The 17949-nt window shown below is 41.8% G+C and overlaps 1 protein-coding gene and 3 non-coding genes across 4 annotated transcripts in view; 3 read left to right on the top strand and 1 right to left on the bottom strand.

Moving 5' to 3' along the window:
* The window catches only part of LOC140676634 (uncharacterized), a 34707-nt gene extending 32932 nt beyond the window's left edge, over nt 1–1775 (top strand). Inside the window, exon 4 of the mRNA XM_061923250.2 lies at nt 84–1775. Coding sequence (XP_061779234.2) covers nt 84–1489 — 1406 coding nt within the window. The 3' untranslated portion in view covers nt 1490–1775. The remainder of the gene's footprint in view (nt 1–83) is intronic.
* Nucleotides 1776–14037: 12262 nt separating this feature from the next.
* Nucleotides 14038–14108, top strand: trnag-gcc (transfer RNA glycine (anticodon GCC)). The gene has a single exon. It is a non-coding gene; the product is annotated as a tRNA-Gly (tRNA).
* A 1739-nt stretch (nt 14109–15847) lies between these two features.
* trnag-gcc (transfer RNA glycine (anticodon GCC)) lies at nt 15848–15918 on the top strand. The gene has a single exon. It is a non-coding gene; the product is annotated as a tRNA-Gly (tRNA).
* A 1866-nt stretch (nt 15919–17784) lies between these two features.
* On the bottom strand, nt 17785–17857 carry trnav-cac (transfer RNA valine (anticodon CAC)). The gene has a single exon. It is a non-coding gene; the product is annotated as a tRNA-Val (tRNA).
* Nucleotides 17858–17949: the final 92 nt, after the last annotated feature.

Genomic DNA, 17949 nt, shown 5'->3' with positions numbered 1-17949 from the left:
TCACTGTCTATTTGGCCTAGCTCACATGTCAATAGTTTGAATACTGCAAACTTCAAAAGAGTAACACCTCATTTGTTCTGCAGACGTCCAGCGGGTGTCAGCGGGGAGTCATGAAGAGGAGTGGCACACCAGTGTGGGACAGAAGGAGCTACAGGCCCCCTCCCACATTAAAGAGGAGCAGCTTCATGATGAAGATGAAGCTCAGTCCTTACAGCTTCATCACAGTCAAAGTGAGGAGAACAGAGGGGCGGAGCTTGTAAGTCAACACATCACAGAAGCTGATGGAGAGCATTGTGAAGATATCAAGTCAGAACCAGACAGCATCTTTGCTCCACTGTCAGACATGGACCACATGATGTCACACTCTTCTGATCACAGTGACCACATCCAAAAACCTTTGGAGAGTAAAAATGACTCTAAAGGTGATACGAGACATCACACTAACAACAAACACTTTGACTGCTCTGAATGTGGGAAATTATTTACATGGAAGAGTGATTTTACAAGACACTTTAGAATACATACTGGAGAGAAACCTTTTACTTGCTCTGTTTGTAAGAAGAGTTTCTCCAGAAAGGAACAAATGACCATACACATGAGAACACACACAGGTGAGAAACCTTTTACTTGCTCAGCTTCTGATCACAGTGACCACATCCAAAAACCTTTGGAGAGTAAAAATGACTCTAAAGGTGATACGAGACATCACACTAACAACAAACACTTTGACTGCTCTGAATGTGGGAAATCATTTAGAAAGAAGAGTCATTTTACAAGACACATGAGAACACATACTGGAGAGAAACCTTTTACTTGCTCTGTTTGTAAGAAGAGTTTCTCCAGAAAGGGTGATATGACCACACACATGAGAATACACACTGGAGAGAAACCTTTTACTTGCTCTGTTTGTGCTAGAAGATTCAACACGAAGAAGGAAATTATATTCCACATGAGAACACACACAGGTGAGAAACCTTTTACTTGCTCTGTTTGTAAGAAGAGTTTCTCTAGAAAGCAACGCATGACCACACACATGAGAACACACACTGGAGAGAAACCTTTTGCTTGTTCAGCTTGTGCTAAAAGATTCAACACTAAGACGGAAATTATAGTACACATGAGAACACACACTGGTGAGAAACCTTTTACTTGCTCTGTTTGTAAGAAGAGTTTCCCTAGAAAGCAACTCATGACCACACACATGAGAACACACACAGGTGAGAAACCTTTTACTTGCTCTGTTTGTAAGAAGAGTTTCTTCTGTAAGCATAGCATGACCACACACATGAGAACACACACTGGTGAGAAACCTTTTGCTTGCCCTGTTTGTAAGAAGAGTTTCTCCAGAAAGGAACGCATGACCACACACATGAGAACACACACTGGTGAGAAACCGTTTAGTTGCACTGTGTGTGATAAGATGTTTAGGTTTAAGAATCAGGTCAGTAGACACAAGTGTGTAACAGTCATGGAAGCTGCAGGGATGTAAAAACACTTAAACAGTGATTGTGCTAAATGTAGTTTAAAAACACAGCATGTTTAATATGAATGTATATTTGATGTTGTATGTAGTGCTTCTCATCTTCTAGTCTTATTTGTTGTCCTGTAGTTACTTTTTAAGTTGTGTGCATGTATTGAATATTATATATGTAGCTACTATTCTATTTTATTTTATCGTTGTTGAAGAGAGGACATCTTATTATTATCATTTGTATTCTTTTCACACATTTTTTCCATTGCATTTTATTGATGTTATTATCCAATTAAAAGTATGAATGAATAAAATGGTTAACAAAATGTGGACTCTGGTAGATTAGCAGCATTGTTACATCATGGATGTTAACTACTGCAAAACATCAACAAAGAAGAAAAATGCTGAAGTTAGCAACACATCACTGAACTTTAGAGCCATCGTGAGTGGAGTTGCTTGTTTTTATTGCTGCATTTGTACTTATTTCACCTCACATCTGGCACTGTGCAGTAAAAAAAGGGATATTTATTGATAAAAGAACACAAACCGAGAGCAACAGGGAACTATGAAGAAAAAACAAACTGCTGAAACCCAGCAAAACACTCACAGGAAATGTGGAGCAGATGGCGTCCACAAAGTACGTGTGTACTAGAGCTTGGCATCAAAAAGTATAGTCGATGGTCACCCGTGAACAAAGAATAATGTCCCGACAACGAAGGTAGCAAAAGGATCAATTTAAATAGTCTTGATTGCAAACAGAAAACAGGTGAGGGGAAATGCTCGGGGACAGTTGTGAAGTAGCCATAGGAAAACACCAACAAAACTAGAAGAGCCACCAAAATAAAAGCACAGGACAGGAAGTGAAACACTAACAAAAGTGTTTATATCCCAACAATGACACCCCCCCCCCCCCCCCCCCCCCACAGAAAGAGAAAAACAGCCAAAAAACAAAATTAACTAAAGTAATAATAATGTTATCAAATAAATACATAAATAACAATAATGATATTAATAAAAAATTTGAAGACTCGAAGACTTCTATGGAAATGCAAAAACCGAGACTCCGATTTCCCTCGCCCGGACGCGGGTCACTGGGACCCCCCTCTGGAGCCAGGCCCGGAGTTGGGGCACGATGGCGAGCACCTGGTGGCCGGGCCTGTCCCCATGGGGCCCGGCCGGGCTCAGTCCGAAGAGGCAATGTGGGTCCCCCCTCCAATGGACTCACCACCCATAGCAGGGGCCATAGAGGTCGGGTGCGTTGAGAGCGGGGCGGAAGCCGAAGGCAGGGCACTTGGCGGTTCGATCCTCGGCTACATAAGCTAGCTCTTGGGACGTGGAATGTCACCTCGCTGTGGGAGAAGGAGCCTGAGCTCGTGCCCGAGGTGGAGAAGTTCCGGCTGGATATAGTTGGACTCACTTCGACGCACAGCAAGGGCTCTAGAACCAGTTCTCTCGAGAGGTGCTGGACTCTCATCCACACTGGCGTTGCACGCAGTGAGAAGCAACGGGCTGGGGTAGCAATTCTTGTTGCCCCCCAGCTCAAAATCTGCATGTTGGAGTTCAACCCAGTGGACGAGAGGGTAGCTTACCGCCGCCTTCGGGTGGGGGGACGGGTCCTGACTGTTGTTTGTGCTTACACACCAAACGGCAGTTCAGAGTACCCACCCTTTTTGGATACACTCGAGGGAGTACTAGAAAGTGCTCCCCCGGGTGATTCCCTTGTCCTACTGGGGGACTTCAACGCTCATGTTGGCAACGATAGTGACACCTGGAGAGGCGTGATTGGAAAGAATGGCCGCCCGGATCTGAACCCGAGTGGTGTTTTGTTATTGGACTTTTGTGCTCGTCACAGATTGTCCATAACAAACACCATGTTCAAACATAAGGGTGTCCATATTTGCACTTGGCACCAGTACACCTTAGGCCGCAGTTCCATGATCGACTTTGTAGTTGTGTCATCGGATTTGCTGCCTCATGTTTTGGACACTCGGGTGAAGAGAGGGACGGAGCTTTCTACATATCACCACCTGGTGGTGAGCTGGCTGCGATAGTGGGGGAGGATGCCGGACAGACCTGGCAGGCCCAAACGCATTGTGAGGGTCTGTTGGGAACATCGAGCAGAGTCTCCTGTCAGAGAGAGTTTCAAATCCCACCTCCGGAAGAACTTTAAACATGTCATGAGGGAGGTGCTGGACATTGAGTCTGAGTGGACGATGTTCCGCACCTCTATTGTCGAGGCGGCTGATCGGAGCTGTGGCCGCAAGGTAGTTGGTGCCTGTCGTGGCGGTAATCCTAGAACCTGTTGGTGGACACCGGCGGTAAGGGATGCGGTCAAGCTGAAGAAAGAGTCATATCGGGTTCTTTTGGCTCATAGGACTCTGGAGGCAGTGGACCGGTACCGACAGGCCAAGCGGTGTGCGGCTTCAGCGGTCGCGGAGGCAAAAACTCGGACATGGGAGGAGTTTGGGGAAGCTATGGAAAATGACTTCCGGACGGCTTCAAAGCGATTCTGTACCACCATCCGCCGCCTCAGGAAGGGGAAGCAGTGCACTGTCAACACCGTGTATGGTGGGATGGTGTTCTGATGACCTCGACTGCGACTGTTGTGAATCGGTGGAGGGAATACTTCGAAGACCTCCTCAATCCTACCAACACGTCTTCCTATGAGGAAGCATTGCCTGGGGAATCTGTGGTGGGCTCTCCTATTTCTGGGGCTGAGGTTGCTGAGGTAGTTAAAAAGATCCTCGTGGCAAGGCCCCGGGGGTGGATGAGACCTGCTCGAGGTTTTTGATTTGATTTGATTTGATTTGATATATTTTTATTTCAAATATGCATAAAAACAAGAGCAAGCCTGATCCAATACAGTGCTATAGCCTTAACAGCCATTATAACAAAATGAAAACAATGGAGGATAAAAAAACGAAAACAAATGGACTTCCTTTTTTTATTTACATATTTGAAAAGGAGTGAGAAGAAGTTTACACTTATTTAATCCCACCCCTTTTCTTTAAATCATAAATTACTCTGAGCTAGAACTACCTGTTCACTCTATGTACAAACTTAATGAACTTGTATACATAAATGATAAATATATCCATACATGTGCACACTACACACATACAGTACATAGCCACACCATTACCACTAGTGATGATGGAAATGTTATCATGCCACACCATTACCACTAGTGATGATGGCAATGGTATCATGCCACACCATTACCACTAGTGATGATGGAAATGGTATCATGCCACACCATTACCACTAGTGATGATGGAAATGTTATCATGCCACACCATTACCACTAGTGATGATGGAAATGTTATCATGCCACACCATTACCACTAGTGATGATGGAAATGTTATCATGCCACACCATTACCACTAGTGATGATGGAAATGGTATCATGCCACACCATTACCACTAGTGATGATGGAAATGGTATCATGCCACACCATTACCACTAGTGATGATGGAAATGGTATCATGCCACACCATTACCACTAGTGATGATGGAAATGGTATCATGCCACACCATTACCACTAGTGATGATGGAAATGGTATCATGCCACACCATTACCACTAGTGATGATGGAAATGGTATCATGCCACACCATTACCACTAGTGATGATGGAAATGGTATCATGCCACACCATTACCACTAGTGATGATGGAAATGTTATCATGCCACACCATTACCACTAGTGATGATGGCAATGGTATCATGCCACACCATTACCACTAGTGATGATGGAAATGGTATCATGCCACACCATTACCACTAGTGATGATGGAAATGTTATCATGCCACACCATTACCACTAGTGATGATGGAAATGTTATCATGCCACACCATTACCACTAGTGATGATGGAAATGTTATCATGCCACACCATTACCACTAGTGATGATGGAAATGGTATCATGCCACACCATTACCACTAGTGATGATGGAAATGGTATCATGCCACACCATTACCACTAGTGATGATGGAAATGGTATCATGCCACACCATTACCACTAGTGATGATGGAAATGGTATCATGCCACACCATTACCACTAGTGATGATGGAAATGGTATCATGCCACACCATTACCACTAGTGATGATGGAAATGGTATCATGCCACACCATTACCACTAGTGATGATGGAAATGGTATCATGCCACACCATTACTACTAGTGATGATGGCAATGGTATCATGCCACACCATTACCACTAGTGATGATGGCAATGGTATCATGCCACACCATTACCACTAGTGATGATGGAAATGGTATGATGCCACCACAGCAACAGAACTGCCTCAATGGGCAGCCCCACACTCTTCTGTGACATAAACAAGCCAATATCAAAGCCCTTCTTCATCTCTGTACCTCTGGAATAGCATGTACCTATACTTCTTTTTAAACTGCTTTATGTTTGGACATTGCTTTAACTCCACATTCAAACCATTCCATAGTTTCACTCCACAAATTGAAATACAAAAACTTTTAATGGTCGTTCTATAACTAAGCATTTTGAAATTTAAATTGCCCCTTAAATTATAACTCCCCTCTCGTGTGCTGAACAATTTTTGAATGCTTCCTGGGAGTTTATTTATTTTGGCTTTATACATTATTTGTGCAGTTTGATACAAAATAATACCATTAAATTTCAATATTTGTGAGTGTAAGAATAGTGAGTGAGTATGGTCCAGATATCCAACCTTGTTGATGATGCGTACAGCTCTTTTCTCAAGTGTAGTTATTGAGTTTAATCAGCTTTTATAATTATTCCCCCAGACTTCCACACAGTCGGTTAAGTATGGTAAGACTAATGAACAGTAAAGAATGTGGAGTGATTTGTGATCCAGAACCTGCTTTGCTTTATTCATTACTGAGATGCTTCTTGTCAGCTTAGATTGTTCATGTTTTATATGCGATTTCCAGTTCATTTGATAGTCAATTGTAACTCCAAGGAATTTTATTTCAAAAACCCTTTCAATATCCACCCCATCTATTTGTATCTGCACCCTTGTTTCACGTGTCCTCTTTCCAAACAGCATTAACTTAGTCTTAGTCAGGTCTAATGACAATTTATTATAGTCAAACCAAGTTTTTAGTTGACTCATTTCTTCCGTAATGACTTCTTGCAATTGATTTAAGTCATCCCCTGAACAAAAAATATCAGTGTTATCAGCAAATAAGACTAATTTCAATAATGTAGACACTCGACATATATCATTGATATACAGGATGAACAGTTTGGGCCCCAACACTGACCCTTGGGGGACACCACAAGCAATGTCCAAACACGATGAACAGCAATCCCCCAACTTCACAAACTGTTGTCTCTTATTAAGTAACTTTTAAGCCAGTCTAGTACAACTCCCCTGATTCCATACTTTTCCATTTTATTGATGAATATATAGTTAATTGTGTCCAATGCTTTTTTAGATCAATAAATATTCCATACATTGCATATTGTTTCTTGTCTATGGCATTTGTGATGTCCTCTATTGTTTCAACTATTGCCATTGATGTAGATCTGTTTGATCTAAACTCAAATTGACAGTCAGAGAGTCATTTATGCTTTTCTAAACATGCATCTAACCTGTTATTGAATAGTTTTTCTAATATTTTAGAGAATTGTGGAAGTAAGGAGACGGAAGTGGTGTTTGCTCCCAGTTTTAAACAGAGGTATAACTTTAGCTATTTTTATTTCATTTGGAAATGCGCCGATTTGAAATGACAAATTCCAGATGTATGTTAATGGTTTTGATATCCCTGTAATGACCTTTTTCACCAATGCCATACTAATGTCATTGGAGTCAGTGGACATTTTGTTCTTACATTTGTTTACAATATCCAACACTTCTTCTTCACCCACTGCATTTAAAAACATAGAATTGGAATTTCTCTCCAACAATCCCTCCATATTTTTACCAGTTGTCCGTGGATCTGGGATTTTTTCTGCAAGTTCGGGTCCAATACTTACAAATAATTTATTGAAGACATTAGCCACATCTTCAATATTATCATTTTCTTTACCATCATTCGTGAAATACGTTGGATAGTTAATTGAAGAGGTACTGTTTCTTATAATACTGTTTAATAAATTCCATATTCCTTTGATATTGTTTTTATTATCATCTAGTAATTTCTTATAATAATCTCTCTTATTTGACCTTATAATATGAGTTAATTTGTTTTTATTTTTTTTGTATTTATTTTCTGCTTCTTTTGTTTTCAATCTTATAAATTCCCTGTAAAGAGTGTTTTTCTTTTTGCAAGCATTTTGCAATCCCTTTGTGATCCAAGGACAATTAGTATATTTTCTTTTACTGGTGCATTCTTTTATTGGGCAATTTTTATCATATAATGACCTAAATATTCTCAAGAATATATTGTAAGCGCTATTAACATCACCATTTTCATAAATGACATCCCAATTCTGCTCCAGTAAATCATGTTTAAATGAACTAATAGATTCTTCTGATCTCGTTCTTCTGTATTGGGTTGGCTTTTCTAATTTTTTTGTCCTGTAATTTCCATTAAATATCTGAAAAACTGGGAGGTGGTCAGTGATATCTTTGATCAATAGCCCATTTACGGTCTTATTCTCAATATCATTAGTGAATATGTTGTGGATTAGAGTGGCAGAGTGGGACATCATTGGACTGGGTCTGGTGATTTTGGGATATAGACTCATACTGTACATTGTGTCAATGAAATTATCCATATCTTTATTTTTACTGCGATTTAACAGGTCAATATTAAAGTCTTCACAAATGAAGACAGCTTTATTAACATTACTCTTCTTTGAAAACAGGCATCTGTAAAACATTCAATGCTTGTACCTGGCGATCTGTATATACAACTAATAATGACATTTCCATACAAATTTCAACTGTTAGACATTCAAGTTGATTATCAACCACAGTTGTCATATCATCCAGACGTTTGAATCTCAAGGTGTTATCCACATAGATTGCCACCCCTCCACCCCCCTTGTTTTGTCTATTCATATTAATAAGGTCATAACCATCCAGTTCAAAATCTGTCACTTTTTCACTGTTAATCCAAGTTTCAGATACTGCAATTATGTTAAATGGTTGTGAAAAGGTGTGTAAATAGTCCTTGATGTCCTTGAAATTCCCGTTTAGGCTTCTACTATTGAAATGGATAATTGACAATTTGCCCTTAGTAATAATATTCTGGTTGTACTGTTCATTGGTGTAGTAGCAGCAGTTCTCATTGATATTGAGGAGGAAATTATTGTCCGGGTCTATATCATGTTCCAAGTCTTGTAGGTGGTGCTCAGTGTATTGAGCTGCCTTCAACTGTACATTGTCATATTCACTTACCAACTGATACATGTGGCTAGTGTCATCTTGCGTATTGTCAATGTGTGTCATGATTGTGTTTAATCACTTTTACCTTACAGTCCAGTTCAAACGTCATATTCGTTCAGATCTTCGATGTTTCTAATCACCAGCACTTTGGCGTTCTCCGGAGTACCGTTGAGTTTGATGAATACTTTACAGTTCGCAGTCCAAGTTTGTAGAATTTTCTTCTCTCTCCTCATTTGGCGTGCTTTTCGGGCTCTATCAGCATTTTGTTTGGTCAAATGGTCGTTCATGTATACGTTTGTTCCTTTTAGCTTTCTTCCCTGTTTTAGCAACGCCATCTTGTGCTTTCTGTTTACAAATCTCAGGACTACGCTCGGCTTGTCATTTGTTCCTCTCCTGGGCAAAAGGTGACATGCTTCGATGCTGTCACAGTCCAGTTGTATGTCCTTGGACTGCATGAAGACCGCTACCTGTCGCTCCATTGAAATAATATCCAACTCCGCCAGCTCCCCTCCATTCGCTGGGGTCACAGCTCGTGCGTAAGACCGGGGTTTGATGCTAAGTCCGGTGATGATCACATCATTGATCCATGTGTACTGCTCAATATCAGCAACTCTGTTCTCCAGAGTTGCGATTTTCATATCTTTCTCCAGATAGATTGTCAGCCCTCATCTGATCCAGTTGCACAACAAGGACCATGATGGTTTTCTGCTGCTCCTTGATCGTAGCAACTTCCTCGATCAGAGTGTCGATTGACTTTTTGTCATGATGTGGAGGTGACGAACCCCAAGATGCAGAGATGACAGGCGGTGTACAAGAAAACATGGTTTTAATGTTCAAAAAAAGGTGAAAACAAAAAGGCGCACAAGGCGAAGGCACAACTTAACGCAGGAAACAAAAGCTAACACTTAGCCTGAACTATGGACATTAAACAAAAAGTCGCTAACTGTGGCATAAATAAACAAAACTTACTTGGCAAGGCACGAGCAGCATGAACTACACATGAAATCATCAACATGAACTATGGTATCTCCAGAAAACAAGCATGAACAGAGCATTGCATGGAACAGGGAGTCCACATCATACAACAAGCAATACTCCAGCCCTGACTGGAGGGCAAGGCAGGTTTAAATAATGCCTCTGATTAGTGCTTGGGCAGCAGGTGAGCGGGCGAACACTAATCAGAGGCAGGTGGAAATAATAAGTAACCATGGTAACTAAAAAAAACAAGGGTGCACAAAAAACAGGCACTATGAAGTCCAAAACTAACAGAACATAAAACATGATCCGGGACATGGATCATGACTTTTTTTAAGTTCGCTATAATCAGCCTTGGGCGCCATCTCGTCTTTGTAACAGCGCACCTGCTAGTTACTCCAGACATTCACTTGTTAGATTAATTGCAAACTTCCTCCTTACATTATTAAACTTAAATGTTTGGAGTAAAATTTGCGAGCGGCGGTTCAGCTACCGGAACAGGAAGTGACAGAGATCACCACTCCAAGATGGCGGCCCCGCGTCTCGTCAGCGCCAGTAGCACATTCTTAAACGTTTCCATGACTACCTGTGTATGCATGACGTCACCATCTCGCGCCATTGTTTTGGTGCGGTTGCAATATGTTCTTTTCAGTTCATTTGGATTAAATCAACACCGCCACTCAACCAGTATGTAATTCTAGCATTTCTATAAAGACTATCTTCAATGTAGAGTTTGTCCACAATTAGACGGGTTTGTTTGTTGTTCTTTTTAGCCTCATTCTTTATAGCATACAACAGCTGTCTTCTCTTGAGTATCTCGGCTAGAAACTGCTCACTAATGAAGAAGGTTGTTCCCTTGAGTTCTTTTCCACGCTCCATTACCATGGATTTACTCTTTGGGTCAACAAACTGTGCAACAATTGGGCGACATACCTTCTCTCCCCCAGAATGTCGTTTTTTCCCAATACGATGGACCCGTTCGTGGGTTCATTTCAATTACAAGGTGGTGTTTTATGATTCCTTGTGCAAGCCCGTTCGTGGGTGAGGTTTTGGTTCGAACAAATGCAAATGAATAATTGAGGTTTTGATGTTTGGTATTTTGACTGACATTAACAAGATTTCCATATATTTGATCTGATTTTGAATTGTGGGTTGTGTATAATCATGGATCCTGGAAAAGGAAAACATGATGCTTGGGAAATGCATGATCATGCGTTAATGGAGGAGTTAAATGTAATGCATTCAATTGGTGACACAATTAAAGGTCAAATGGAACCCTCACAGGCTGAATTGTCAGAAATGACTGAAAAGCAGTCACAGCCTGCAGAGATGGGAAAATCAGGTGGACACAAATCAAACATCTGCTGTAAAAAAAACAATCCCAGGATGTAAAAAAACGCACAGTGAAAATGACACCAAAAGCTCTAATGGTGAGAATTGAAACACTTCAGAAGGAGAGAAGATCCAAATTAAACAATGCAAGCAACATGCAGAAACATATCATGGAGATGATGGAAAATGGAGAGGACAAAATGGAAGTACAATGTGCTTTCACCAAATATCACAATGTTATAAATGAAACTGCAAGTGCACACAAATCCCTCCTACCAATTCTACCTACAGAGGACCAAATCAAACATGACATATGGTACAAAGCCAAATTAATTAATGTACATGAATTTGTTGAGCATGTTAACACCTGGATAAAAGCGCCAACCCTGAAGAGTATTGAGGATTTAGAAAGTGAAATTAATCCAAATGACAGCATTTCTAATGTTTTAAGTCACAAATCACATGGGAGTCACACACACTCTGGTTCTAGTCGGTCAAGCTCCTCCTCAGCTCGCAGACAGGCAGAGGCCGAAAGGGCTGTCCTCTCTGCAGCTCTAAAGGAAAAACATGCATTGGAAGAGGAGGAGGAAAAGATCAAAAAGAAATTGGAAGAGGAGAGGGAAAGAATCAGAAAGAAAAAGGAAATGATGGATCTGGATGCTCAATTGGCAGCTGCTAATGCAAAATTAGCAGTTTTAAAAGCTCCCAGCCTTCATGCTTCCTCCCATACAGCATCTGATGGCATGAGCTCCTACTTAAAGAGAACCAAGAAACCACCAGTCACTCTCAACCCCCAGGCTAAAGCACCAGTCACTCTCAACCCCCAGGCTAAAGACTATCAACCCCTCACACAGCAGCAGTCAAGCAAAGCTTCACCACCACCTCCACCACAGTCTATACACCATCCATCTGAGCAACAACAAATAACAGCATGGCAACTACAATATAGGACACCACTTCCCATTCAACCACCCACCTTTTGGCAAGAGCAACAGTCCATGCTTTCACACCCTAAACCCATTCAGGTACCACTGCAACCACCACCTTCTGTACCAAAACAGCAGCAGGTCTCTTGGAATACAGTGCAGTACCATAGCCCTACAACCCACATGGACCCCCCTGTACAGCAATCAAGGCAAACTAACATTTCCCCTCCAATCAATGGCACCCCCACTTTATGTGACTTATTGCACAGGCAAAATGAGATTGCAACATTACAAATGTCGTTGCAAACTTCTCATCTACTCCCACCAAGGGAGATTCCCTATTTTGACGGTGATCCATTACTGTACAGAACCTTTGTCAGAGCATTTGTGCAATGCATTGAGAAGAACACAAGCAACAAAGGAGACTGTTTGTACTACCTGGAAATGTACACTAAGGGTCAACCTACAGAACTGCTGCGTAGCTGTCAACACATGCCCCCAGAAAGAGGCTATGAGATGGCAAAGTATTTATTGAAAAACACTTTGGTGACCAGCACCAGATAACAGCAGCTTACATGGAGAAAGTGTTTAACTGGCCTTTGGTAAAGTCTGAAGACGTACGAGCTCTGCAAGCCTACTCTCTTTACCTTCGAGAATGTTGCACTGCTATGGAAAACGTGCAGTACATGCAGGAACTTAATATGCCAGCTAACATGAAAACTGTGATCTCCAAGCTGCCGTACAGGCTGCGAGAAAGCTGGAGAGTCTCTGCATGCAACATAGTAGAAAACCACCATCGCAGACCTCAGTTCTCAGACATTGTAGCATTTATTGAGCGACAGGTGAAAATTGTCTCTGACCCAGTCTTTGGAGACATCCAGAATGCACCACAGAGTACAGGAAGTAAACTTGTAAAAGCAACAAAATCACAAGGTAAACCCAAATTCCAAGGTAGCAGTTTTGCCACAACTATTAATATCGAAACCCCTCAAGCGGAAGAGCAAACCAGATACAAACCTGCTCCAAAGCAAAGTGCATCTGCTCGTACCACAAATACCTGTGTTTGTTGCTCTAATAATCATGCTTTTGACCAGTGTCCTCAGTTGGAGGAGAAGACCCACAGGGAAAAGATAACTTTCATAAGACAGAAAGGAATCTGTTTTGGGTGTCTTCATGTTGGACATCTTAGCAGGCATTGTGACAAGCGCTTGACCTGCAAGATATGCAAGCAAAACCATCCAAGTCTGCTTCATATTGGTCAGAAGGAAAGAGCAAGCAACATAATTCCAAACCAAAATAAGGCAAGGGGACTATCTGTGAGCAGTGAACAAGTATCTCTGCAAACATATGGACAAACGGGGGCTGGAAATGGAATTCTGTCAATTCTGCCTGTACAGATAAAGTCCAGCAAAGGACACACAGTCATAAAAACCTATGCATTCCTGGATCCAGGCGGCACAGATACATTTTGTTCTGAAAGCTTGATGACAAAGCTCAACTTGAAAGGAAGAAAAACTAAAATCAATTTCCTAACCATTTGTCACAAATCACCGTTTGTGACAACCGCAAGACGCAGGCTTTCCACCCAAAGGGCATATTGGACTCACCGAAGGCTGAATCAGTATACTTCTAGTTACGCCCATCCAAAGACAATGACAATCGGTCAGCGCGTTCGGCTGTTAACTGAGAGGATGGTGATTCAAGCCCACCCAGGGACGAAACCTTGACTCGAGCACGGGGGTTTGAGAGTTTTCTTGTACAGCCCATGTCCTTCTCTAAATTTGCAAAAAAGTTTCTAGTTAAAACGTGTGCCACGTTTGCAACATAACTTTCAAGCCATTCTTGTTTAAACTAATGTAAATTACTGATAATCAATGCTATCGCCTCATTTTGGCTATCATTAATTCAGTGTAGCATGTTTGGTCCGTCGCAGCCCGCATTTCAAACGTTCTTCCTCTTAACCGAGTTCATAAATCTCTTTTACTCCACAGGCATTGGTGGTTCAGTGGTAGAATTCTCGCCTGCCACGCGGGAGACCCGGGTCCGATTCCCGGCCAATGCATTCTGTTGCTTTTATTGCATTTTAACTAATATTCATAAGGGACAAAAGCAATGTTTGTGAAAACCGCAAGACGCAGGCATTCCACCCAAAGGACATATTGGACTCACCGAAGGCTGAATCAGTGTACTTCTAGTTACGCCCATCCAAAGACAATGACAATCGGTCAGCACGTTCGGCTGTTAACTGAGAGGATGGTGGTTCAAGCCCACCCAGGGACGAAATCTTGACGCGAGCACGAGGGTTTGAGGGTTTTCTTGTACAGCCCATGTCCTTCTCTAAATTTGCAAAAAAGTTTCTAGTAAAAACGTTTGCAACAAAACTTTCAAGCCATACTTGTTTAAACTAATGTAAATTACTGATAATCAATGCTATCGCCTCAAATTGGCTATCATTAATTCAGTGTAGGGTTATAGACATCGTGTTGAAATCCCATGCTGTTCCAGGCACTGCAGCTGTCAGTCAAGGTGCCTGTTTGTTAAATAGGAGATGTTGGGCTCAAATCCCGTCAGTGTCTTGAAGTTTTTTCTGTAACCCTTTCTCAGTTTGTTTTCAAACCACATGAATGCAAGCCAAATTCTATTCGTTTTGAATAAAATTCCATTGGATCCACAGAGTTTGATGTTTACTGCAATGTTTTCTTCAAAAAAATGCCATTTTAAATGTGGATTGAACCAGGACTCAGAAAGAAACACTACTTCAGATGGGTTCCAAATTACTTTGTTACAAGTAGTTTGTCAGGATATTCACCAGAGTAAGCATCTCCTAGTTTAAGACAGCAGAGTGGCGCAGAGGAAGCGTGCTGGGCCCATAACCCAGAGGTCGATGGATCGAAACCATCCTCTGCTATGATTTAGGTTTCATTTGACTGGTTCTTATTTTGAAAGCAAGGCCAACACTCATTCAGACTGCAGCTGTCTTCTTCAAGTTTGGCCCCACTATGGACTGGACTCTTACTATTATGTTGGATCCACTATGGACTGGACTCTCACAATATTATGTCAGACCCACTCGACATCCATTGCTTTCGGTCTCCCCTAGACGGGGGGGGGGGGGGGGGGGTTACCCACATATGCGGTCCTCTCCAAGGTTTCTCATAGTCATTCACATCGACGTCCCACTGGGGTGAGTTTTTCCTTGCCCTTATGTGGGCTTTGTACCGAGGATGTCGTTGTGGCTTGTGCAGCCCTTTGAGACACTTGTGATTTAGGGCTATATAAATAAAGATTGATTGATTGATTGATTGATCATGATGTTGAAGCCTGAGGTCTGCCTATATGAGAACCCTCTAAATTTGGTGTCGTGTGTGCTCGGCTGTACATGAGGTGGTCAGCTATGTTGCAAACTACTTTATGATGAAACACAGGACCTTGCTAGCATTTATTTACTTGCTTATTTATAGAGGTAAGAAGGAAAGTAAAAAGACCTTGTTTCCACCCTGTTTCTAACAGGGGACCTTCCGCGTGTGAGGCGAATGTGATAACCACTACACCATGGAAACTGCTGCAAGTTGCAGACCTTTATCAAGACTTACAAGTTGATTTTGGGCCAATGGAAAACATGGTGCTCGCTAGTCGTATTGCTGTTATTAGCTGCATTGCATTTCTTACCTTTTGTGGATGTTGGTAAATCCCTTGTGCACGTAGAATGTGTTCTACATTGTAGCATGTTTTGTCTGTCGCAGCCCGCATTTCAAACGTTCTTCCTCTTAACCGAGTTTAGAAAACTCTTTTACACCACAGGCATTGGTGGTTCAGTGGTAGAATTCTCGCCTGCCACGCGGGAGACCCGGGTCCGATTCCCGGCCAATGCATACTGATGCTTTTATTACATTTTAACTAATATTCATAAGGGAGAAAAGCAATGTTTGCGACAACCTCAAGACGCAGGCATTCCACCCAAAAGGCATATTGGACTCGCCGAAGGCTGAAGCAGTGTACTTCTAGTTATGCTAATCCAAAGACAATGACATCGGGACATCGTAACATAAGATTTTATAATTTTTTGGGGAGTAATTAATCATGTAAACCAGTAAGTCTCTGTGGCGCAATCGGTCAGCGCGTTCGGCTGTTAACTGAGAGGATGAAAGTTCAAGCCCACCCAGGTACGAAATCTTGACTCGAGCACAGGCGTTTGAGGGTTTTCTTGTACAGCCCATGTCCTTCTCTAAATTTGCAAAAAAGTTTCTAGTTAAAACGTTTGCAACATAACTTTCAAGCCATTCTTGTTTAAACTAATGTAAATTACTGATAATCAATGCTATCGCCTCATATTGGCTATCATTAATTCAGTGTAGCATGTTTGGTCCGTCGCAGCCCGCATTTCAAACGTTCTTCCTCTTAACCGAGTTCAGAAACCTCTTTTACTCCACAGGCATTGGTGGTTCAGTGGTAGAGTTCTCGCCTACCACGCGGGAGACCCGGGTCAGATTCCCGGCAAATGCATTCTATTTGTTCTATTGCATTTTAACTAATATTCATAAGGTACAAAAGCAATGTTTGTGACAACCGCAAGACGCAGGCATTCCACCCAAAAGGCATATTGGACTCACCAAAGGCTGAATCTGTGTTCTACTAGTTACGCCCATCCAATGACAATGACAATCGGTCAGTGCGTTTCTGTTAACTGAGAGAATGGTGATTCAAGCCCACCCAGGGACGAAATCTTGACGCGAGCACGAGGGTTTGAGGGTTTTCTTGTACAGCCCATGTCCTTCTCTAAATTTGCAAAAAAGCTTCTAGTTAAAACGTTTGCAACATAACTTTCAAGCCATGCTTGTTTAAACTAATGTAAATTACTGATAATCAATGCTATCGCCTCAAATTGGCTATCATTAATTCAGTGTAGGGTTATAGACATCGTGTTCAAATCCCATGCTGTTCCAGGCACTGTAGCTGTCAGTCAAGGTGCCTGTTTGTTACATAGGAGATGTTGGGCTCAAATCCCGTCAGTGTCTTGATGTTTTTTCTGTAACACTTTCTCAGTTTGTTTTCAAACCACATGAATGCAAGCCAAATTCTATTCGTTTTGAATAAAATCCCAATGGATCCACAGAGTTTGATGTTTATTGCAATGTTTTCTTCAAAAAAATGCCATTTTAAATGTGGATTGAACCAGGACTCAGAAAGAAACACTACTTCAGATGGGTTCCAAATCACTTTGTAGTTTAAGACAGCAGAGTGGCGCAGCGGAAGCGTGCTGGGCCCATAACCCAGAGGTCGATGGATCGAAACCATCCTCTGCTATGATTTAGGTTTCAGGTGACTATTTGACTGGTTCTTAATTTGAAAGCAAGGCCAACACTCATTCAGACTGCAGCTGTCTTCTCTAACTCTTTGGGAATTACACCTATGATTCCTGCTAAAAGAGAGGTTAAACATCTTATAAGTCAATCTAAACAGTACAGTTGCAATCCATTGAAAGCCCTGAGAATACAGTGACTTGAATGAATGAGAAATTTCACAGGTTTGTGCGTGACATTTTCATGGAACCCAGCATTCATGATGTTGAAGCCTGAGGTCTGCCTATATGAGAACCCTCTAAATTTGGTGTTGTGTGTGCTCGGCTGTACATGAGGTGGTCAGCTATGTTGCAAACTACTTTATGATGAAACACAGGACCTTGCTATCATTTATTTCCTTGCTTATTTATAGAGGTAAGAAGGAAAGTAAAAAGACCTTGTTTCCACCCTGTTTCGAACAGGGGACCTTTCGCGTGTGAGGCGAATGTGATAACCACTACACCATGGAAACTGCTGCAAGATGCAGACCTTTATCAAGACTTACAAGTTGATTTTGGGCCAAAGGAAAACATGGTGCTAGCTAGTCTTATTGCTGTTATTAGC

The sequence above is a fragment of the Nerophis lumbriciformis genome, linkage group LG28 (genome assembly GCF_033978685.3).
Source record: "Nerophis lumbriciformis linkage group LG28, RoL_Nlum_v2.1, whole genome shotgun sequence".
NCBI classification, from domain to species: domain Eukaryota; kingdom Metazoa; phylum Chordata; class Actinopteri; order Syngnathiformes; family Syngnathidae; genus Nerophis; species Nerophis lumbriciformis.
Note: the sequence above shows the minus strand (reverse complement) of the source record. Positions and strands in the feature narration are given on the sequence as shown.